The sequence below is a fragment of the Opisthorchis viverrini genome (genome assembly GCF_000715545.1).
Source record: "Opisthorchis viverrini unplaced genomic scaffold opera_v5_6, whole genome shotgun sequence".
NCBI lineage: Eukaryota > Metazoa > Platyhelminthes > Trematoda > Opisthorchiida > Opisthorchiidae > Opisthorchis > Opisthorchis viverrini.
In genome coordinates, this window is record NW_008751662.1 from 3,402,625 (window position 1) to 3,428,226 (window position 25,602).

At 43.9% G+C, this 25,602-nt stretch overlaps 2 protein-coding genes across 2 annotated transcripts in view; one reads left to right on the forward strand and one right to left on the reverse strand.

Annotated features, from left to right (window-relative positions):
• The window catches only part of T265_12596 (hypothetical protein), a gene marked incomplete at both ends in the record, with an annotated part of 39,111 nt that extends 23,784 nt beyond the window's left edge, over positions 1 to 15,327 (forward strand). The window contains 2 exons of the mRNA XM_009164517.1: positions 8,370 to 9,087; positions 15,285 to 15,327. Coding sequence (XP_009162781.1) covers positions 8,370 to 9,087; positions 15,285 to 15,325 — 759 coding nt within the window. The remainder of the gene's footprint in view (positions 1 to 8,369; positions 9,088 to 15,284) is intronic.
• On the reverse strand, positions 12,426 to 18,827 carry T265_00658 (hypothetical protein; the record flags this gene model as incomplete). Its single annotated transcript, XM_009164486.1, has 2 exons — positions 12,426 to 12,601; positions 18,518 to 18,827. The coding sequence occupies 2 exons, from the start codon at positions 18,825 to 18,827 to the stop codon at positions 12,426 to 12,428; spliced, it is 486 nt and encodes a 161-aa protein (XP_009162750.1).
• Positions 18,828 to 25,602: the final 6,775 nt, after the last annotated feature.

Sequence of the window (25,602 nt, forward strand, 5' to 3'; positions counted from 1 at the left end):
TGTAGGAGGTTCTGTTGCATGCAGCATCGTCAGCTAGGTTTTGATCTATTCAGCGTTCTCCCAAAAGCCTAAGCACGACGAAATATAAGCAACCTGCTTGTGTTGCCGACCAAAGTCCGGAACTTGGTGCCTTACTTTATTCCGCACGAAATTTATTCGTCTACGTTCGTCCTTCAATGATATCAACAGAAAACGCGGTAGTTCTGAGTCCTCTGGATTTGGTGCAAAAAGGCTAGTCTGTCAGTGTCCTTTTGGTAGTGGGGTAGGTGAATGGCTGTTTGATTGTACTGTAGTGTCCGAAGTTTTTTTGACTGTATAACAGCTTTATTGCTTTCCAGCGTGAATTTCGTCAAACAAATCACTGCCTTACCTCAAATAAAAAATGGCTTTTGAAAGCCAAGCAAGATTTCCCGGAAAAAAGCGCTATTTTTCCACTGGGTCGTTATTGATCACTTTTGAATTTTCTTGTTAATGTACACTTTGTCCGGTGTGACGAGATTGCAACAGGCATTCAGTAGGGCGTTCATCCAAAATGGCCTAATAGCAGTAGTAACCAGTCTAACGTCGAATTCTCGCCCAATCACTGATTACTGTCACGAAAATGTTTGTTAGCGTGTCGAACTTCTAAAGCCCATCAATTCCGATCGGGTTCACTCGCTTTCCTCGAGCGGTACAAGTTAATTTAAGTTGAAGTTATCATACTGATGAATCTACACCCACGGAACCCCTGAAATGGTATTTTGCTTTCTATTTTTTAAGGTGCGGTGAAACGTCAACTTTTATATTCGGGTGATAGGAATTTTCGATGGAATCAGCTTATCCCCCCAGTATATATTCCTATCTCAAATCAAATCTACTCATATTTTTGACGTGCTGCCCTGCCATTCTGTGGCTAGCTGTCCTGAAAATCCCATGGAATACGTCACTATCAGGCTATTCGCCTGATTGTTCCGCGTGGACATGCGTCACCCGAATCGCGTCTGCACATACACTGTTGCCTTTCTGTAGTTTACATAGCGGAGCAAAAATACTGGTGACTTGCAAATTCGACAACATTTGCACGAGGGCATCTAGTGACCGGACGCTAGCGGACGCGGCATCCTTCCGGTGGTGACAGGTGGGATCAGCCTGCACAAGGCGCTTGAAAGTCCAGGAAGACACTAACTTCATGTCCACTATAATGTTGCTATACAAATGCGATCCAGCTGGAGACTATGTTATATCACTCAAGGGTCAGTGTACCTCTTTCTGAAAAAAAATAAACGAACTATTCTGACTGACATCGAGTCGTGGCTGCTATTCGCAGACGACATCACACAATAAAATCGTTCAATATTTAAAAAAAACAGATTGTTTACAACCAAACGTGTTTCATTGGTAAACCACGCATCAGAAGGGTTGTTGGAACAACCCTTTCTGTGAGTGGACTTCGAATGGAACGAACACTGGCGCCGAAGTTTTTGTGAACGCGTTAACTGGCCATACATGGTGAACTTATGCGAACGTACGCAAATGATTAATAATCCATTTAAACCCATTAGATGCTTTTGGAATTCATTCATTTTAGGATATACTGGGTAGAATTGTACAGTGCTGCGATGAAGCTCATAAGGATGTACGCAAGCCAACAAGTCACGAAGCTGCGGTTACTCCTAATACATAGTCACACCTGAGTATTCGAACGGAATTCTCGATCTTAGACATATATTGACTTCTGTGTAACGGTTAGGCGGACAGTACCCAATTCAAACACAAAATCTTCTTAAAAAGTGCCATAATTAAAGTTTATAATCAATCAGTTGAAACATCCCTTTGGTGCATCGCTGTCAGGCCACCCAAGCGATACACGAGGGCCCAAGTTTAGACAGGGCGGTCGAGGTGCCAGAGTTGAATTTGAACCACGGATTTTCCGGTCAGTATATCCTTGACCTAACAACCGGGCTATCTCCAGCTTCTTAAGGATTGTCAACTAGATCTTGAAAACAAAGATTTCATCCTGTCAGCTCTGAAGTGTGGAGAACAGAAGAATGGATGGTGAAGGAACCTTCTTCTACGCTACCGTAAACATCATTAAGCGTATACGCCTCCAAGCAGTCTCTCAATTCGGTTGGACAGAAATTGGCAGCACGAACTCTAGAGATAGCGGTTGATTTTACGGAGCTGGTCTTGGAGATCCCATTTTAGGAGGCGGACAGCACCAATAACACAAAGTTTTCAGTATTTCCCTCTCACTCTTTTGCCCATTTCGATGATGTCCATCAGCCAGTCCGTGCCATTTTGAAACAGTCTAGGAGGAAAGCACATCTTGGAATCCGATGAATAGATCACAGTATTTTTGACGCATTCCGGCCCTGGCAACGAATGACTTCATGTGGAAAGCATGTAATGAACCTACTAATCTAGCCGACAGGCATCACTTGTTGATCGATTGGGTAACAGTGTCGCCGCTATGTGGAATTTGAATGTAGATATGCAAATGGATCAGCGTATTTGATAGATTCACCTGTAGAACACTCGTTCAGTAAGCGAGAAGTCACGAGTTCGGGTACTTCTTCCAGTGTCTCTCTTTTTATCCGTTTTATGTGAAGCCTGGTTCCTATCTAGGATTCGATACATGGGCCATACATTATATCAAGACAGCATAGTGCACATGACAACGAAACTATGTTGTTTATGGTGAGTGCCTTACTACTGTAATAATAAATAAAAGTAATCGTTCATCCCTTTGGTACCTAGCTGCCATGTTACCCGGAGGAAGCACGAGGGCTGGCATAATGCCGGGTTGCCTAAGCCTGGACAGGGGAGGTCGAGGGGCAGAGGTTGGGTTCGAACCACCGACCTTCTTGTCAGTAGATCCACCCCCTAAGGATTGAGCCATCCCACCCCGTTATTACTGTATAGCAGTGTGTATGTTTGTGATATAGGCGTTACTTCATGGAGGGTAAAAAGGGATCCACATTGATATCCCGAATCTCGTTTACCCCCTTGATGTCAAATATCTGTGAGCAAAGGGAGGACCAGAATACTGTCAACCTCAACAACCACTCATCGAAGAGTTTTATGCATTGTATGAATTTATGGCGGAAAACATCGCTCATTCGTCTATGCGGTGGTTCCTCCAACTGGAGATGATGATAGTACTGGCTCAACGGAAACCATCGGGTGTTCAACTATAAAGGAAGAATAATGGGGAATGATGGCCCCTGAAGACGGCGAAACTGAATGGAAATTTTTCGAAATTGTTGATTAGGTTTCGTTGTCCTCAGAGGAGAATTTCGTTCCCTCCTGAATGCTATTGCAGCGAATCAACCTCCGGTCAAATGGACTTCCTTTGGATGATGAAGATTTTTCGAAATTGTTGATTAGGTTTCGTTATCCTCAAAGAGAGGAATTTCATTCCCTTCTGAATGCTATTGCAGCGAATCAACTTCCGGTCAAATGAACTTTCTTTGGATGATGAAATTCAGCTCCGGAAAGTGCAGTTCTCAGTAGAGATAACTTCTGACCGAGCTCTTCAGACGGTCTTCGGAAATAGCGGCAACTATTATCATGATTCGGTACACGGACTAACGTGCTTTACCTCCCGCGGCACCTGAATAGGGAGTGAGTGAAAATGAATAGGACTCCTAGTGTAGAATAATTGGCGTATTCGGGAAAGCCTAATTGAATAAACTTACGAAATACCAAACCAAGGCCTCTGAATTCTTGAGATTTATCAATAAAATGCGACACTATAAAGACAAACCTCAAATAACGGGGATTTCTGTTCATATTTGTACAGAGATTGTTGCATGTCTTTAGAGCCTTCAGAACCTCAAAGAATCATAAAAATGCTAAAGAAACAGAAAATTGCGTTTTTAATTCAACGTTGATGGACATCCCGGTTTCTTCCTCGAGCGATCACTTTTGTCTTCTTTCCTCCCCGGTGCTGTTTCCCAGCTCTGTACTATTGTGTACGTCTACATGTTCGATTGTCGTCGTCGGTTGGATGTACTTATCGTCTCCCCTATTTTCCTTCCGTTATACCGTTTCCTTGAGTGCGCTCCAGGTGAAGAAACAGAGACATAATTTCCCACATGCTAGATGCTAACATTTCGTTTTTGCCACAGTTCTTTGTGGAATCTTCACACTATTGTCACTTTTCGGGGATATCTGACTAACAAACGGTCGTTTTCATACACTTTTGAAGTTTGGAGTCAACTGAATTCAGTATATGTTGGGAAACCGGGGACCTGCTTCATCGTTCTGGAGGACCATAGGCGGTAAGCATCAACGAAATGCTAGGGAAAGTCCACCGATTATCATGAAGGACTGACCAGCAGAGTGGTCCAATTTCAGTTCGGCAGAATATAGAGTCCTTCAATTATGCAGTTCGCGTCACTAAATATGACGGCTTTTGGCTTCTTGAGTAATAGTTTTTCAAATGGAAGGCCCATGTGGAGGGTTTTTCTTCCTGTTCAAATTCTTCCTGGGAATGCCGCAAATTCGAATATCAGAGAGCTGTGAGATGTGCGCCACTGATCTTCAACAACAGGACTGAAGCATCTATACAGTACTCCACCTGGTGGAGGGAATTCCGCGTTCATACAAGTTGCAGTAACTCCTGTCGGCGGACATATTCTTTCTGCAACGAACCTGGCAGTTGATGTCTTGGTCAACTAGGGAAATACTAAGTCAGTCCCTACGGAGTAGCGTTGTGAATACGGCCTAATTGGGAGCTAATAAAGGTTATTGACTCAATTGTTGGTGCACGTTAATCAGGCACATTCACATTTCTCCTGATGACATTTATTCCGATGCCTTGTTATTTCTGACCAGTTAGCGAACAAACGCAACCCTGTTGGCTTGGGTTCAGGAGATCGGATGGGAGTGGATCTGTTCATTTTTCTTTCTTCTCGTCGGCATCCATTTATCTCCCTATTCTTTAGTGAAACGAAATTTTGGACAAGGAGGAAACCAGGTGAAATGGTTTTCCTTGCGGTGGAACCCTATCCGAGCCTTTTTCAGCCTCACCCTTTTTAGTTACCTATTTACATCGCCATGTGTGCAACTCAACGGAGGCATGTTACAATTGACTTTTCATCAGCCGTTCGGTTCTATTTCGGTCTTTAACCCACCACCAAACATGCGAACCGCGCATTTCTGGATTTACTTGGTCCGTTTAGTTTACACAACGTCACATGACCAGTTGACGTTGATTGAGTGAGGATGTCGCTTGTTGTTTATTTGGCACTTTCGGTTTCGCATTTCCCGCTATGCATTGATGAAACTTGAAAGAAGTTTGCCCTTATCTTGATGAGTCGTAAATCAATCCGAAGCCCACGATCTGGCGATATGCATCAAATTTCTATTTCTCTGTAATTTTCAAAACGTTGGCACACAAGTTTTGTGAGATTCAATGGCATTTGATTGTTTTTTAACCCAACACTTTCCAAACTGAGACTCTTCTGAAGAGAAAACACTTCTTTCAAAAGACCACAATGACATTTTCCTTCAGTCACCATTTTGTGTAAAAAGTTATCTTTCTTTGTGATATTCATTACCAGACAATTTAGACGGAAACAGGTTGGATTTTTGAAAGCAGTTGGATATTTTTTTCGGGGAAATGTGTTTCAGCGAGTGTCTACTTTGGTGCTTCATACAAAAAGTGAGATACCGATTTTGGAACTGAAATCGCAATGCGTCTAGCTCTCTTACCCTATTTTTCATTTGACATCAAGGTGGGCTCGTTTTTCGGCACCTTCACGCGCTTCCGAACAATGATTTTAAAAATCAAACACAATTCAGTTCAAATTAGCTCCCATGTATGTAATATGAGTTCATGCGGATAATGTACAACGAGAATCTAGAAGTATGCATCGGGCCTCACCTATTGTCCCCGAAGGGGACAGAAACATCGCGAAAGTAAACGGTTTGGCCCTTCGAGATGAATAGTAAAAAACGAATGTCTTAAAATGCGTGTGTAAGTAATATCTATGCTGAAGGCGTTCGCTCATCGTTTGCAAGATTCCGTTGGAGGATTTATTTGGACGGTCACGGTCACGGTCACTTGTTGTCATGGCTCCGTCGTCCTTTATCTAACTGAGCGTCAACGTAGTAACTACCATAAGTTAGTTAGGTGACTGGAAAGAGTCTCTGTATTTAATGGACCTTCCTGTGCTTGGATAGATCTGCAGCATGCGGATGCGATTCACCAGTAACTTTTGCACTGTCATCTCCTGGCTTCTGAGTGAGTTATTAAGTGAACAGGCGTCTCGGCTGGTTGTAGTTTGTTAGTATCCAGGTGTTTTTCTCCCTCAAGCCTGTATCCTTTTCTTTAGAGGGCTTTTTTAAAAGTAAATCTGACATAGATGGACGACAATCAAGAACAACGTTTAGTATTGATGTTGCCTTCGTTTTTATGGCGGTGATCCAGACGTATTTAGGGTGAATCTTTGAGGCTCCAGTCACTGGTCACACGAACGGATCTGAATCAGTCGGCAATTCTTGATGAATTAAATTAGTTTTTACTCTGATTTAGCCACTCAAACTTTCTGGGGGTGTCATTCAGTGTTGAGACATACTACTATCAATATGTCACACTGGTGATTTCCAAATCCCCTTGATTTCAATCCTCGCCGGAATTTGCATAAGTATATATCCGTTTCAATTGGAGTAAGTTTTAGGAGCGCAAAAACGTAGTCCAGTTCTATGGTACAAATGCTGTGGGATGGAAAATACATAGAATAGACAGTGATGTGGTTATATGCGTGAGTATCAATTGTGCTGCGACTAACCCAATTCGCTCCACCTATGCGCAAGTATGTACGCCTGACGGCAATGCTTGTGCGATCTGAACTTGGGGGTTGATTAACGGTTCCTGCCTGGAAAGAGCGCACCAAGTTGCGCTTTTGCCTTCTCGGATACAAACTACATTTACATGGGTTCAGATTTGCCGAGTACATTCTTATGTTTGCACTTCACTTAGCTGTATTTTGTGTACTTGCTTGATCTAAGTGCTCACATGACTTGACGGTTGGTGATCCGAAATGTTCGCCCATTCATGTGTATTCTTCGTGTCCTTGGTGGAGGTCACCAATGGTATGGATATTCTGCCCTGTTTTAATCAATACGCATTTCACACGCAAAACGTTTCTACATGTTTACCCTAGAATTTTCTGAGTTTTATTGATTTTTCTTATGAAGTATAAAAGTGAACACTTGGTCGGGGTTTTCTGTTCCTGTTGCTTCCTTACCGATCATATTAAGATTATTCTTGGCAAATTCATTGCATGAACAGGCAGGTGAAACCCATAGCATACCTTATCTGATCTTGTATTAGACTCGTAGTTTCTTGCTTGCATTGGTTGGAAAGTTGACCTGTATAGTGAAGCGGCAAGCATAATTGCCAGCACTTCCCTATTTACCCTTCCGCTTTGACAGCTAATCTGTTCAAACTATTCAGACAGTGACTTTGTCCTGCCAATCTGGTGACAGCTAGGTTGATATATTGTCTTCCATTCGTTATTCCTGCGACGGAATTCATGCAGACGATTTTTTTGCTGGGCGATGTGTGCGTACGTTTAGTTTTGCGAATGAGTGGTTCGTGTGCGATGCTTAGTTTTGCCCATGATTTACGACCTCAAAGTACAGAGATCGTTTGACGGTACTATCTTCACAGATTCACCTAAAATGCCAACACACAAGCGTGGCCACAACTTATAAGTTACGCTTTGCTTTTCCGCTCCCGAAGGCTTCATGTTTTTACTATCACAAGTAGGAGAGCTACCCAGAATGTGGAATTGTAATGTACTGCTTTTCACTGTCACCTGATGGTGAAGCTTACCAGCCAATTTCCGAAGCATTCACATCGGATTTATACTCACCCATTCTAAACTGTTCCGGACTGACATCATCTCTCAGATTATCCGGTTTTTATAGTCTTACTTCGCGCGTTGGTTCTGCACACTTCCATGCCGCCTGATTCTTAAGCCGGCACATTCTCATCCCCTAATCTCTGATCCTGTTCACTCTCATCCGGTGACCTTGAGATCAGCTGATTTGTGTCATGTGCTCCGGGGTGACCGAACTAAACAGATTGTGTGCAGAAGTGTTGCATTTGTAATTGGTATGGAAAGTGATCACGTTTGCCCGATGGTGCTCACTTCTCTATTCTTCGTCTATCCATGTTTTGGTAGTTCGCCATGGTGCTGTCACACAAGCATTCCGCTTGTGTGTGTGCGCACGCGCACGGGCAGCTGTTTTGTGATTTCCGGTCCTTGCATCAAGCAGTTTAACGGAAAAAAACCACTGCCGGCTTTTTTAATCGTCTGGTTGAGGCTCCGTCAGAATCCCAGAGATGGAACTCACTGTACGATGACCCTTTGTAGAAATACATCGATGCGATACCCTTAGTCGTTACTTTTACCTATAGTATATTCAATACTGTGCCCCCTTGCCAGACACTGAGTCACATCGGAGCCCCAGGCGGACCGACGACAATGGATACGATGCTTTCAACCACACCCGGGCAAACATTCTCCGGTGGATCTTTCACATTCTCAGGTGCTGATCGTCGGATATGTCCCCCAGGCGTCGACTATGGACGTCATTATCCGGCCAGCTATCTTCGGCTAGCTGAACGTGGATTAACAGCTATAATGAGTAGCGATGAAGTCCCTCTTCAGTCGTCCCACGAGACTCGATTACGTACACGGTCGCTAGCGCGACCTCCGACTCACCAACCTCCTATAGCTCAACATCAATCACGGCGCGATGGGGCTAGATCGAGTTCTTCCACACGAGTTATACAACCACCCAGTCGAAGTGGCACCGAACCTAGCGACTCCGCAATTTTCAGTCAACCGGACGATATCACAAAATCCCACACACTGACAGATACAGTGCCGTCCAGTTACAGTATTACTGGATCAAATACTCCCGCTTCCCTGTCAGGTCGTCCCCGAAGAGACTTATACGTACGACGCCGCGAACTTTCACCTGGGTCTGCCTCTCTTGGGTCTGGTGTGATTGGATACCACGCTCGTTCCCCACGAACTGCGCAATGCGTTTTGTCAGGAGGGTCAAGGGCATTCAATCGTAGTGAAGGTATGTTTCAGTCAAATTTGCCTTTTCGCAAAAAAAGATATGTCTGACCTTTCTGGAGGATTTGCGCAAGGCTCATGCGCCAATTTTCCGGAACTTGATCGTGGCGACAAAACCAAGAATAGACAGGACAGACAGAGTCGCTCATTGCAGGGCGGATGTTAATATAACAACTTTAGTGATTCATCAACTCCCACTTCTATAATCTGTCCACTGAACGTAATCTGCTTACCTGACTCGGAATTGTGCTGTGTAACGGAATCATGCGCCAAGTTTTCGTCTCAGCCCAATAAGCAGTTTGTTGGACCCCCACCCCTGAATTTGTCTACTTGTTGGTTTTTTCACCGTTTGAGAAGTTCACTTTTTCCACTCACAGGCTGGTTTGTTCTTGTACTGGCCTAGTTTGACTTTTCAACCGAGACTGCCAATGTGGTGAGGCCAATCAGCTGGTATCTTGCCAAAGTACTGGTAATTCACCGAAATCATGTATGGGAATGCGCAGTATGCTGAAGTAACGTGTATTCAATCAGGCGATCTTCCTCGCATTCTGCTGCTAGTCTGAAGACATTTGGGTTTTCAACCGGATCTCCTCCTGTAAGTGAAGCCAGTCTCTGCCAAAAAGTTGTGAAGCGTCTTACTGCTGCTTCATCCTTATTAGGAGTGATCAGCAGTGTGCATCTCGTGAATCCCCAGGGCGATTCGAACCCGCGACCTTCCGGTTCATAGTTTGGAACTGCGCCGTTCGATAGCGGGCGGCTGATTAGCAGAATGATTCAGTCTAATTATATTTGTCTCAGAAGAAAGACTGATTCACACGACACGTGAATCTTCCATCTGAGAGGTCACCGCTAGAGGACACAGTCCGCAAGCACTTTCTCTGTATGCCTTGAGTTGAGGATGAGTGGCGTCCTAGCTGAGTGTGAGTTGATCATTGGTAGTCGCTGTGGTTTCTTCTATTTGAATTTATTTTAACAGAGGACACAGTCCGCAAGCACTTTCTCTGCATGTCTTGAGTTAAGGATGAGTGGCGTCCTAGCTGAATGTGAGTTAATCATTGGTAGTCGCTGTGGTTTCCTCTATTTGAATTTATTTTTATGGCAAATGGGGTATAAAACTCATTTATACACATAGGTTATCCGGTTAGCGCGATTGAAAATTGTACTTTCAGGCCAAAAAGAAGCAAATTCACCTGGTACCGGTCAGAATATTCCTTGTCAAAATTCCTTAATAAATTAAATCCGCATTTCATTAGACAGATTATGGGCTCCATGTAGTTAACAATGTCCATTATGTGTTCGTGAATGAGCTGGTTGTCTAAAGCGTCACAGTGGATCGCCTTTTTACCTCGAGGGCATGCGCTCCCGATGGGTTTCAAAGTTATGTGAAACAAAAGGATATCCTTTCGTCTGACATTCTGAGTCACTTGTCAAAATAAAGCTGAAATTCTATACATACATCTTTTGTTGAATTGACTAAAAAAAGCGATACGGATGTACAATTCCACTAGAATTTTCATCCATTTCTATTAGGATGGTGGCAGAGAGGAATAGTTTTTGAAGCCTCAGCGGGTATCAAAAGTCCCAGATGAGTTAGATCAAGGAGAAATATGAATAGCACCAGTGGTATAGTACCGGTGCAACGGATGGATTAAGAAAGTCAGCTCACCCACTTCATCACTGCTGACAATAATACATCGGGCTTGATTATTAGCACCAATTTATTATGCAGAGCAGTAATCCTCAGGCGGATTTCAAGTGGATGTACGAAATGCCAAAAAATAACCATCGGATACGTCGACAGTGGTAGCAGCAACGGAGCTTTGTTTGTCCGTCTCGCTGTATGCAACGAAATACTTGGCTAGGTGTGATATCAATTGGCCGCCATTATGGTGTGACAAACACTTTGTTGATATGATTCATTCTGCGTGATAGAGGAGATTTTGCCAGGATGTCTGAGGGTTGACTAGAGGACGAATGGGATCGTCGCGCAAATATCTTACCAAAAAACAGCAACCTCCGGCCTACGAGTATCCTCTCAGCGAGCCCAACTGCTCGCCCCTAATGCTTATCTTTCTCAACCTAGGGTCGGGACCCTGGGGGGCTGGAATGCCTGAGTTACTTTGAGTTCTCTCTGTTGGATATCCGATAACTAATTAGATATTGGGAATCATCCTCCGATACTCGATTTGTTCCGCTAATTTTCGTCACTCGTGTGCAGATGTCCAGCTATACACAGGCTCGCCGTTTTGCGCTTTTTACCTGTTATATCTGCTGGTTCGTCAATCTGAGGTATCTGCTGCTGACCCGCTCCAGTGCCTAGTGTCGGAGAGAAAAGACTCACAGAAGGGAACACAACAGTTGTATTCCGAACAAGCGAGTGAGTGAGAGAGCGAGAGCGAGTGCAAAAGTTACAACGGTCCCACGCTATTTAAAGGGGACTTTCTGACATTGATCCAGGCTGTCTGATAGGCGTTAGTGATCACCCATCAACATCGATCGTGCCTCTATGAAAAGCCTGAACGCTGATCACATTCGGTCGTGCTTCTGTGGCGCAGAGAACACTCATCAGGTTTTACTGAATTGATCGAATGATTGACTGGCCTGGATGCTTGCCGGCTTTCCAGTTGAGCTTTTGGTGGAGCAGTAGGTTCCGGGCGTTCAGAAGTTGATTACAGGAATCTGACCTTCCTGATATTACCCAAGTCACAGGAGCTTATCTGAGGTTGGATTTTCGACAACACTACCTGTTTAGAAAAGATCATTCAATCAATTCAGGGCTGATTAATCCACGTTCTCTGTTAAAAGGCAATTATCACCTCTAATTTTTTATAGTTTTATATTGAGCCTACGTCAAATTTCATTCATGACATCTCTTGACTGGACGATGAACACTTGAGGGCTTCACTGGAACTTTTCGAAAGTGTAGAATCGTTCAGTGAAATTGAAAACCATATGCTGACACTACATGCGCATGAAGCTTTCGGTTATCTGCTAAAATGTTGGCTCTCCGTGGAACTCAAAGATAAGCCGCTGATCTGGTCCAATAAATCTGATTGTCTGATTCAAGGTTGTCCAGGAATTATTACGTTTTCAGTGCATATCTTTTGCCGTATCACCGGCTTCGAGTTTTCTTCAATACGGGAAGTTTTATTTGCGTGGAATGTCAGTGAAGTTGTGGAGTTTTATAATTAACCACACCAAACTTCAGCAATCCTCTGATAACCGATGTTGCCTCGAACTTTGAGGCCAAGCGGGTTCCAACACCAGCCCATTTACAATATCAGCTCGAGGTAACTCGGTGATTAAAGCGCGAACTTGATGCCGGAAGGTCCATGTTTTCAGCTATACCATGACATATCGACTAGTCCTGTCTAAGCTTCGGCAACCTGACAGTATCTCAGCCCTCGTGCTTCCATCATCTGACGTCGCAGCTAGGCACCGAAAGGATGTTACAGCTGAACGATTGCTATAACTTATTGGACTCGATTTGAGTGACGCAGTAGTACAGTGAAAAACAACTGCATTAAATTATTCAGAGTGACGGGGCCCTTCTAATGTTACGCACAGGGTTTTGTTGAGCACGTTAGCTCTTCGTTCTTTCCTGTCTTTGACTCCGGCCAGTCTAGATGACGAAGTAATCAATACGTTTAGGATAGTATTACAGCACACAGCGGTCACTCACAAAGAAGTGGAGTAGCTGGTAAAATAAGCCTGTTCAGTGTGTCGTAAATGGGTTAGGACATCGGACAGAAACGATTCCCGTTAACCGTGCCGGGGATTGTGTCCTAATGAATTATCCGAATTATCCGAACTATTGCAAAGCGGTCGTAGTACAAAAGTTCTTTGGAACCATTGATTTCATCTTAGTACTGCTGTATTCCGGGTTATACTCTGGAAAATTCTTTTAGAAACAGTGCAATACAAAATGGTGCTCCCTGTGATAGATAGGTCAACATGCGCTCATACTGGGTTCCTATGGCGAAAAGTCATTCGTGACCCCTGTAATGAGGAGTTTTTCATATCTCACATTTGGCTTAGGCAAATGCACATTCTAGGATGGGAGTGCTAAGCTGCCATTATTTAGAATGCTTTGAAAAAAGTGTGCCAAGATGAACCAGCGCAAGATCGAATAGTGATGCCATTCTCCCCGAGCTGAGGGACGGAAAGAAGCTTAACCATTTGAGATGACCTCTATACTTTTATGGTGACTGTACGTCCTGTGATTTTTTATAAGGTATCCCGATAGAATTTTCAAAATGACCTAACAAGACCGTAAGTTACTTCGTTGGTAATCTCAAAGTGAATTGGGGTCAACTGCAGGTGCCGTTCGAACTCTGGCGTGAAATCCGAACCGTTGTGCACCTCTCAAGTGTACGCCTTTTCTTTGCCTGTCCAAATACACGGGCTTTCGTTCCGATTAGACTTAAATCAACAACGAATGACGCGTACACGACGGTACGATCAAAGCACAGTGCTGACTATAAGTGATCACCCACACCTACCTATGTGGCCCAGATCACGATTCAACACATTGGTTCAGTTTCACCGACTCGGTTGCCGTTTTAGCATATCATGTTTCCTGCACTGGCCTGGCTATTGTGATCCACTTAGCCAGCCTACCCAAACGCAACTTGAGAGTTTTCTCTCTGTACGTAGTCGGGACGTATATCTGCAAAATCCATGAGGTCTGGACGTTCCACACCTCGGTACCTGATTATTTTAACCGGTGTTTCGCATGGAAAGTTTTTTGCGGTAATCCCTGATTACACATCATTTGGACTCCGTTGTCGAGTGAATAACTGCAGCGTTTTGCTAGGTTTTAGTGAGCCCTGTTTGCCCACACAGGGCATGTTGGATGAGCTGAGCTCAACTGTTCCTAAGCACAAAACGACGATTGAAGGGTGGAATATCAACTAAGGCTATAGTTCGGCAAAAGTGCGATGGAATTGCATGCAGTATCCTATGAATTCACTAGTTTAACTTTTCTACAGATCATTGTAAAGGGTCTGAAAATCTTTGTAAAAATGAAATCGACCCCATCACCATGGCCACATTCTTCGTTTTAGAAAACTTTGGTAAACAATGTGAGGTTTCCCGAAAGCATCTTCATTCAAAGTGATCAGGCAGGTTGTTTGAGTTTTGAGGAGGCAGGTAAGGTGGTCGGCGAGACCACTGCGAACCATCAGGTTAACCGTTTCCCGAAAGCATCTTCATTCAAAGTGAGCAGGCAGGTTGTTTGAATTTTGAGGAGGCCGGTAAGGTGGTCGGCGAGATCGCTGCCAACCATCAGGTTAAGTCTGTCACGGATATTGAAGATGCTTCTCTAGCATATCCGCACCTAATGCAATGCTAATGAATTCGATTGAATTGAGCTTTGATTGGATTGTGATCTTCTTTGTTGGTTAGTACGAATGACTAAGTCCTAAACCCGATGGATTCGGATGGGAATCAGAATTATTTGTCAAATCAGTTAACCGGAGGAGGCTTTCCATACACTCGCGAGTCGTAATTACGATGCTTGACTCTTTCGGTCGCCTCGTTGAGAATCGGTCGTTGACTTATGCATTTTACAAATATGTTTTGTTGCTAGTGTCGCTTTTGTTTACATAGCCCTTAGTCTTACAAACTCGTGTAAAGTCTCCATTTTCATGGATGTGGGGCTCTGAGTTCTTGGTAGTAAAATGCTTCTCTGATACTAGCCGATGACTCCCACATCAGCCTCGAACTTCCTCTTATTGGTGGAAAAGACAGTCGATTCTCTTCACCGCATTCGCTCTCTTGCATTCAGTATCTTGTGGCGAGTGAAATCTATCTAAAACAATCCAAATGTGAAGTAGACAGTGGTGTCCTTATTGGTCAGTGCCTCCTAGCTGTTCAGGATATCGAATAGCAACTCCTCTATACCCTCTGTATTGGCTTTGTTGCTCATCTTCATGTAATCTCGATCTTACTGGTCGCACCGCTTCATTTTTCATTTTTGATGGTTCCCCGGACTCGACCTGGAGGCCAAATTCAAATTTCTTCTATCTGCATATTTCAATTCAAACGGACTAGGCCCCTACAACTACCTACCTCTAAAAGCAGAATTCCCAGATGTGGTTAAATTTTTGCAGCCGACTAAATAATACAACGACGACGCGTTTTCGTACAGGGCCTTAACAGTGTAATTATTTGGTACTCCGTTCCACTGTCATTTTCCAGATCGGTTTTCCTCGCGGTCCACTCCCAACGTTCGTGGTAAACGAGGTAAGTTAACACCTTTTGGTGTCGCTCATGCATATCTTCGTCGTTCCAGTCTGGTGAGCATATATGGTTTTAGGTGTAAAACTTAGTTCGAGTCACTTGTCTACTTGTTCAATCATGTGATCATTGTTTTACTCAAATTGGCCATAAGGGATTTGGTAATTACTAGACCATGCGCTTAGATTTGACTGGGTGATTTTGGCAAATATGTCGTGGAAAAGCTTAGCAACACACCAGCAATACGTTGTCGTCACATCTTCCTTTTACTCTCGCTTTCCAACTGGTCACAATTGGACGACGAACATTTACAAATTCGAAAAAAATATAACAATGTGATTGGAGCGCTCAGAAAAGGGCATATCTAGTCGTGTCAAACGGGTCTTCTTTTTAAAACCCGTCAATCAAAAGCTGGTATGACAATGTGATTGGAGCGCTCAGAAAAGGGCACATCTAGTCGTGTCACACGGGTCTTCTTTTTAAAACCCGTCAATCAAACAGCTGGTATGAAATCTATTGGTGCCACTTGGTCGAATCACAGAGTTTCCGTGTGTCGTCTGTTTGTTTACATCATCCCCAAGATTGCGCTATCAATCCTCATCAGGAAAACGAATCTACGACCATATGGAATTGAGAGGATATCGTCCGTAACCAGATTTCCAGCAGCATTATGAGTATTAAGTCTATATAGATTGTAAGATCTTTGTTATTACATCCATTCTCGTGGATCCGGCCTATGGACAGATTTATTGTCTCGACAAATTTCTACGCTAGTGTAATGCAAATAGTTGTGTTTTTAAACTCTGTCACAAACGTTGACCAGATTATTAGGTTCATCCTTCTCGTACATGTCCACACTTTTGATCGCCAACGGGAATTGGAACGCGAGATAGTTTATTCGGGGCGCAAAGTAGACGAAAATTAATGTTTTCGGGAGCGTGTTTGTCTAGGCGGCTGCTAAGTGAGTGGATGTGCCACATGACTAAGAAAAATTCAAATTGTTGATAGCTATCTATGCTGAAAAGTCGGGTAGCATCGAACACCTGTTCCATCGTTGTTTGGAATCACCAACAATGCGCATCTCACATCTCACTATACGAAGTTTCGACCACGTGATGTGGATTTCTTTACTGAAGAATGAGCGACGCCATATTCAGTTTCACATTCAGTCATCACATCGCCGATCAGCCGTTCATGGCTGGACGGTTCAAACTACGTGTTCCAACCACTAGCCAAGAGGTGGCCGGTCCGAGACTCCTGCGAACAATTGATGATTCCCAATGGGGATGAAACAGTTGCCCTATGCTTCTAGGCTCTGCATCATGTATTGGCTTCACCCACAGGATGAAATCTTCATTACGAATCCGCATTTCGTCACGGAGTGCTTTTAACAACATAGTGTCATAGCCGTATTGTGACTGTTCCAACCGTTCACCAGCAGCGCCTTTGTGATCAATATCGACAACTCATCGGGCCCTGTGTAGATTACGTGAGGTGACTCAGTTGTTTTGATGATGTGATCAGCCTAAGGGTTGTCATCCTATCGAAATTTGACTCCGCCAACGAGTCTACCATGAGGTGCTGGCAGGCTTGGCAACAGCCGAAGCAGTCGCAATACGGCTGTGTGACCCGGCGCCATACTATCAACAGCGATTCGTACGAGCTTTTACTTCGGTCGTTTGCTACCAGATCCCCTCATTCATAAGACCTTGAAACAAGCTTCTGCTGAGTAAGGTGAGATGTCTTAAAATACAGTTGTTCTATCATGATCCCCGTATAGTTTAACCACGTGACTGATATGAACTGCTCATTCTAACTATGTACTGGTCTGATGAGGAGATCCCGGAAACACAAGCGTTCCTCAGTTTGTGTTCTTTATAGCACAGTGGGTTTAATCCGTCTTCCGACTAGGTGTTCGGTCACATACACCTACTACACTTAGTGTCCCCCTTGATGCTGTACATTGTATGCTCAGCGGCTCTGAGATCTGGTCAAATGCCGCTGCGTATGGTGCCATCGACTCCTTGTGAAGGGAAGAAAAGGCCCACACCTTACGCGCAGACTTCCACTTTTATCTGGCATTCGACGTAAGTGGGCTACTATGTTTTTAAGCTTAGGGGCGGATAAGTTTGTGGTTGAAAAATTAGTCCAAAGTAAGCTTGGGATCACAGGAGATATTATCAAGAGCACTGTGCCTGCACCTTCATTTATTGCTGCCAATGGGTGAGTTGGCTTTCCACTGGCTTTCACGGTTTCGGTATAACCCTGCGTCATACTCAGCATAAGATTTAGCACGTAAACTGCAAATAAGCCTTTCATTGAAACGGTCAGACGGGAGTAAGCTGGGCCTTTTGGCAATAAAGTGACAGCTTTTGTCGTTTGCGCACTGGAGTTATGCGTTTTCTTTAGGAAAAGTGATATGAAGACTACCTGGTAGTTTTATTGAAGACGGGTGTTATTTATCAGTTAGTTTCCATGGTAAATCATGGTAGTGAAAATGTGACTTTTCGTTGGGAAAGTATTTTTCCAAAGGCATCTGCAAGCGAGGGTGGTTTCTACGTTCTCCTCAGTCATCATCATCATCATCATCATCATCGACAGCATGACATCCTTGTTCAACACTGACGCTTTGCTGCCGTACGTCGGTCATAATAATAAAGGGCGGTGTACCGTTCGTTGCCACCTTATTATCGGTATATGTCCCACTATGGTGGTTGTTTTGTAGACAAGACATGATGCACTTGCCTTACGTTCCATGCAGTTACACCAGGATTGTTTATATACTTTTTTTCCGAATGTTAACTGACAACTTTCTGACTGCCTCGCATTTGCCAGCATCTCCAGCTAGGGTTTGCATGGCTTTCTACTCCGTTAGATGAAACAAACCAAAGTGTGGCAGACCTAAATTTGGGTCTTTCACAGAACGACAACATTGACAGAAGGACTAGCTCTCCCTCTTCTCGACCTTGTGTCAATTCTAACTCTGACCCATAGTTGACGATCTGCGTACGTTGCATACGTATAGTGGTGATGGTGATCGATTACTTTGATTGTGAGTGATGAATACCTCGTCAACTTCGGTGCGATTCCATGATTGGCAAGTGAATACAACAGCTCACCGGTGAACTTCTGGATTCACATGCTACAACGTTGCTGCTGTTAAATGTCGCCGCACATTCCCCTTGATTTTTCACGGCCCGCGGCTATTTGCACTGTTTTGAGTGTTACCCCATCGGGCAGTAGCTTGGTTGTAACGGGCATTGTAACGAACATTGACAGTTTATTGAAAACATCAATGACTGATTGTTGGTCTGTTCGCCGAGCTTGGCAGTTGGATTGCAAGCGTTCGCTAATCGTTATTTGCACTGTTTTGAGTGTTACCCCATCGGGCAGTAGCTTGGTTGTAACGGGCATTGTAACGAACATTGACAGTTTATTGAAAACATCAATGACTGATTGTTGGTCTGTTCGCCGAGCTTGGCAGTTGGATTGCAAACGTTCCATCGCTAATCGTCAGTGCGGGCTTGTGTGGCTGGATTGCTGATTGCTGACAATGTCACCTCGATTGGTGATGAAACATTTTCAGTCCAACTGCCAAGCTTGGCGAATAGACCAACAGCCAAGCAGCGCACCCGAGCTAGCTATTCTCCACTAAATTACTATCATCAATAATATTCTAACCCATGATACCAATAGAATTTATCATTCTCAGTAGGGAAAGTGGAAATCCTTCGTCGGGAGCGACCCGTTGCAAGGGGACTCAAGTTGTTAGAGCGTGAATTTACTGACCGGAAGGTCTGTGGTTCGAACCCGATCCCTGCCTATCGACTTTTCCTGTATAGGCTTGGGCAACCTGGCAGTATCCCAGCCCCCGTGCCTCCTTCGGATAGCATGGCAAATGGACACCGGAAAGGTGTTACAGCTGCGAGAATTTTTGTCTTTGCAACAACTAAACACTAGTTTGATTTGGCCTACCCCGTCCTGAATCTTTCCGTATTGCTTTTTGTTGCCAAATAACACATGCTTCATTAAGGGTTGGTTATCATTTTGCCACAATCTCTTTGGGACTATGTCGAGCTTTATGATTGTGGAATAGGTAGTATGGCTTCAGGTAAAATGAAGCTGTCATGGCGTTCGCTATCTGATAAGATTCTAAAGGTAACACAATAGCTTTCTGGCTATAAAACTAATCAAAGAACACTTCGTTTAACCATGTGGGCGAGATGGATTAAATGGTTAGAGCGCGAATTTACTGAGCGGAAGGTCCGTGGTTCGAACCCGACCTCTGCCTCTCGACTTCCCCTGTCTAGGCTTCGGCGACCGGGCAGTATCCTAGCCCTCGTGCCTCCCTCGTGTGGCACGGCAGCTAGGCACCTAAAGGGTGCTTTAGCTAAGCGATTTTTACCATGTACATGTTATAGGGACTGTTGTCGTTCAACTGAGGATCATGGGTTATGATAGAGAAGTGGCGAATTCAGTGGCACCCGAAAAGTACAGTAAGATTCGTGAAATTCGATAGCACACAGAACCGGACAGCATATATCGAAAGTCGTCGAATGTTTTCTTGTGGAGTTTGTAAATGGGTCCAAGTAAGTGTTGACTGATGAGCTGCATTTCCGGATTGTTGCTGCTTATCGAAGATCGCGCGCGGTGTAACTTCGAGACTGTCAAAGTGCTTTCCGGAAAATAATCCTTTTCGACGGCATAGCTACGTTCAAATGTAACAGTTTTCCTACTGTTCGTTACATGCTCATCCAGGGAGAATTAAACCCACTAGGACCCATTTTGGATTTAGCCTCAGGCTTTTTCTGTCTCTGCGAGTCGGTGCACACTTTATTGAACGCAATTTAATTAGCTGATTTGTTCCCGTTCTTTCCCATCCTCACTCGTCTCCACCACACCCGCGGCCGGCTACCCTTTGTGGTGACAATTCCCCTCGTCTGACAAAGGAATGACAATGCTTGGTAAGTTTCTGAAAATGGTCGTGTTCTGCTTGGTTGGCCTTGGGTTTCTTCATGTTTAATCCCCTCATAAACCCATTAGCCTAATGCAATTTTATCCCAATAGCTAGTTACAGAATACCGGACACTCAGTGTTTTTATGTGAGTAACGCTTTAGAGTGTGTGCAGTTGAGTTTTTGAGCGCCAGTACGACGTCTAAGAAAGGTGGTGTCTACCAACTTAAAATAAATGAATATTGGGTTTGGAATGGTTACCTGATACTAACTCCTTCATTCCTTGTGTTTCACCTAACAACTACTGTCCCCGCTCCAATGCCTCAATGTCGGAAAAGGACTTGCCTACAAGGACCACAACTGCTCTATTGCTAACCGGCGAGTACGGCGACAAAACTTACAATATGGCTCGCGATATTTGAAGGGCATTTTTGACATTAATCCAGGCCGTCTGGTCGATGTTCGATGTGCACCTATCATAACCGACTGTGCTTCTATAAAATGCCTGAACAGTCATCGGCTGGTTGCCTGGTTGCTTGATTGTTCGATCGTGAGCTGGCTTTTTAGGAAATTGACATAAAAATTTACAAAACAATTTACTATGGGTTATGTAGATGTCGTAGAAATTCGGAAAAAATGGATAATTTCGGGATAAAGACCCCTAATAGAAGAGATGGTGAAAGCGGACCGCGATGAAGCATACTACTGGTGTATTGTGATCTTTAGCCGTAAATTTCGGCTACCGCTCAGAAACAAAGTTGTTGACTTATTCGATGGCTTGGTATGCTAATCTCACTTGTGGTTTCGCGTCTGTTTTGTTTTCGCTTTCTAAGTATCTAACTTTCTGGAGACAAGCATTTTCTTAAGTTAGACCCTGTATCGTTCACCGATCACAACACACGGTATCTTTCATGATCATCCGGATACCATTCCAAAGGTAGTTGTCACTGGGATGTTAACTCCCGTCCTACGCCTAATTATTCCCAAGGTCACATTGCTGATATTATGCAAAAGAAGTTCTACTCAAGTCTCCAAAAAATGTCTCCTAGGTGAGAGTTTTTCGCACACTGAATCCGAGATTTTTTCTTGACTCCATTTCGAGAGACAGGGAAATGACCCAGCTCCATGAATAATCACGTACTGCAGCGCCGCTCCCCAGCCGGTAGATGTACTTTTCTCCAAACCCTTTTTGTGTTGAATGGATATTTTTTGCTGTGTTTATGGTCAAACCAGAAGCTATCATAATCTGCTTTACTTCTATTAGAATTCGTTTTAATTAATCTCCGTTCTGAATTTTTGGTGTACCAGTTGACTAAGCATCGCCTACCCCTGGCCTCATGTTAGTCGTGTGCGTTTGCTAGGTCCGTTCAACTGTCTTCTATGATCAACGTAGGTTACATCCAGCCATTTGATTGGGCATCGCGGACCCCTAGCCGCATGTTAGTCGTGTGGGTCGGCTAAATTCTTATTGCTATATTGTGCAAGCAGCGACAGCCTCCTTTAATTAATTTGCGACTCAGTGGTAGACGTTATGATGAGCAGCTCGCCATGCACATCTCTAGTCACACAATATCTGGCAACTTCCAGGAGTGGGCTTTAGAAAGCTTGTTTTTTTCGCCATTCGCAATGGAGTACTCTGATGTCGGTAAACAGGACCTTGAATAAGTGAAGAATTTTCAGCAAACTTATGAGTAGTGCATTACGAATATACATGTATCGCGGTATCTCGAATATCGTAGTGACTGAAACATGAGGCGGCCTGGTGCAGCACATTCAGTCGCCCGGAAACATCACAAACGAGGGATTTATTTGGGTTTTAGGTGAATCTCTCGCAAAGACAAATTAGTTTGCAAATGAGTGTACTTCGCTAATTTCATGCAATTTGGTTTCAAGTAGAACATAATGTTGGCGGAAACTTGGGGACTGCGCCTACGTGATGAGCCCCAAGAATGGTGAAACCGGTCGTGGACTTTGAAGGATTTTGAGCAACCTTATGAGACCAATCGATACTGAAAAGCCAAGAACCACTGTACGACTGTTTCATTCTTATTGGGAATCGTCAGTAGTGCACATCTCACGAAACACAGAGAGTTTCGAGCCCGCGACCTCCCGATCAGTTGTTGACCGCTCGGCCGTTCAGATCCCGGCGGTTGATCAGCAGTGTGATTAGCCCACACTTAGACTGGACATAGCTCCTTCCACCCATCAATCACAGAAACTACGTCACGTGGTCACTTAGTGACTGGCTCCTTCAGTGACAACTTCTCAGAAGGATGTTTGCTCGTCTTGTGAAAGTTTTCTTCCTCTGAACAACAACTGTTGGTGGTGTGAAGAGATTTGGTGATTTTCAGTAAAGATTCCGTTCAATCAACATTTTTTTGCCTTAACAAGCGTGGCATTGGTACATTGATTGGAACGCTTTGTCGGCAGATTAGCTGATTAGATGCTAGTAGACGGCCTGTGCCTACATGGGAGGTGTCAGCTACGGCGGCGCCTAGTGCTCGGTAATGTTCCAGAGGACGTGTGGAAATAAGGTCACACGTGCAACAGTTGACTGTTCAATCTAGTTGGTTGAGTGTATAGTCCATCTTTTTTTACCGAGTGAAACCTTTGATGTGCACCTGCACGGTGCTCTGATCATGCGCCAGATATTAGGCGAAAATCGTATTGCGGTGTGATATTTGTGATTTGCTTTTATTTTAACAAACACATGTGTGGAACCAGAGGTTCACCTTCCACGAAAAACGTCCCTTTCGATATTTATACTGCATATGATGCTTAAATTTGTTCGGTGATTGACCGTAGAATACCGAATAGGGGAAGACCGACATTATGTTCCTTTTTCCGCGTCCCATGATCCACCAAGGTGAACCAAACTCCATTCGAATGTCGAGTACAACCTCCAAAGTATCAGCTGAATATCTTACTATTAATTTAAAACTGAATTCCTAAAATCCAGTGTTAAGCTTCATTCCAGTGTATTATCACCATTTTCACCAGAAAACAAGAATATCATCAAGACTTGGTTTACTAGTCCACTGTCTTTACCAGACGAAACAGAAACCGGATCTGAGTGGTTGTTGAGAGATGTTGAACACTATTTTTCTGTTGAGACCCCCAGCCACTTTTCTACTCATAGCATCCACTGGCAAGTTGGGTATTCCAGTCTCTGAGTCTGAGCATCAGGCTTGCCATCAGGGCCGACGCAAAGCGCACTCCTCTTAGAGTCTTGGGGGCTTGGAGACACCAGCATCTACCTTTGCCGCTATAAACTTTTCCTTGCTCATCTTGATTTGAATGGGAAAAAACCAAAAATATGATTTTATGGAAGCGACACACAACCGAAAGTGGGTAGCAAATGAGTCTTGCGTTTAGTTGCATAAACCGTTTTGCTTCCGGCAGTCCACGATACCTTCCTTTGGATAATGTCTATCACAAGAGGGATTTGCGATCAATGAGCGAGTGGATAGTGCCTTATCCATCGGTGTAATCACTTATCCGGTCTACGGTAGCTCCTGCCGCTGGCTCACTTCTATTTTCTGGTTCTACCGAGTGCTGTTCATTTTGCTTGCAACTAGCACTGTTATCTGTTTTTTTTATGAGTTTACTAGGATATTTGCGGGGAATGCCTATCGGGACTAGAGTTTTCGTGTAAGCTGATATTCGCCTTCATGTGTGCCTTATGTGCACTGTGTTGCCATGTGGCTTTCCAAGCTACATTTAGCAGTGTTTGCTCATAATACTCATTGGGGCATTCTTACAGGATTGTTTGTCAACAGGAAAGTGCCTCCAATTTCGTTGCCTTCTCGAATGGGAAAAGATCATCTGGGGAACTCAACATGTGCCTCTTCTGTGTACCAGTTTCACCTACTGGACAATTTTCGTATCCCGTGATTGCAATTTTGATGTGGTATCGAAAGACAGTAGCTGTGGTTTGACGCGACTTAACTCAGCCGATCGAAACAATATTTTCATAAAATCTGGAATGGAATCTATCACCGACTAACCGAAAGTTTTTTATCCCCATCCAATGGGGATTGGAAAATGGCGAGAAACTTGTCTGGTCTTACGTTTTTATCGCCGAGTTTGTCTTATTCTGATACGCGCTTCTGAACTAAATTGTTTCATCAGTTTCACATTACATTAATTCCGCCACCTAAATGTTGCTACAGCTGGTCAATGATTTCTGTTTGAATTCGTGGATCGTACAGAAGTCCTGTTTTCAGGGGGGATTCAATAAGTTTGGAACGGTTGCAAATTGAGTTCCGAAACGTACTAGCTTATAAGTTTCGTAATTTAAGAATCCAGTGATCTGGACAACCTTATATTAGAGTATCTGTTAGGTTGACAGACTTTATCTTGTGCGAGCATGCAACAAGCGTTGTACATTCTCATATTTTTCTGTGCTCTAGTAGTGTTCAAAACGATGGTTTCTGTCTTTCCTCAGAACTAAACGGATACCCTTGTATAGGTTTTGGCGATCATTTTGGGAGGCCTATTCCACAATTTCTCACAAGTCTCATCAAAATTATTGGAGGAAACATTTTTTTTAGGAATGTTACCCAAGTTTGGACCGAAATATGGAGTGGGTGTTTTGTAATTGTTGAACAACGCCAGTTTGCCCAACGTTCGTACATTAAATATACGGAAATTCAAGTACCGCGAAGATCACCAGTTCAGGAATCCAGGGTAGGATGTTGCAATCGGAGTTCTGCTGGAATGCACATTCGCCTAGATTGTTTGGCTGAAATTCTTGAAAACAACCTGGTAAGCGATTGGAATGTACTTTCTCCCTGAACACTGACCAAAATCGAAAACGGATATTCCAAACTCCCCATACATCATGCGATATCTGAAGCAGAAGCGTAGAAATCAGTGAGACCAATTATCGCATTCCGTCTAGGGAGAAAAATGCCTCTTCATCTAGACGCCTCACTTGGATGATGCGCGGCCAACACGTGTAAAATCTAAGGTTGATACTGATCGATATCCACTTTTCTCCCGCGTGTTTGCTTCCACCATTTATGAAGTGTAAGTCCTGATGTGATGCTTGTCCTTAATCTGGGTCACGTTCGCTCGTTCAGCGCCTCCGATCCGTTTTTTTTGCGCTTAGGCGCGCACAAAAAACGGTACTCTGGAAGCTCTATTTTGTGTCTTTCACAATTTGTCGTACTGTTAATACTTGAAATTCTTCCACTTCCGTTGGACACGTTCGGTTCCTGTCCCATGAGGATGATGAGTTCTGTAGAGTTGTTTAGCTAAATTATTCAAATTGCACACAATGGTACATCTGCACGAATTTCCACTGATGATTGATGTGGACGA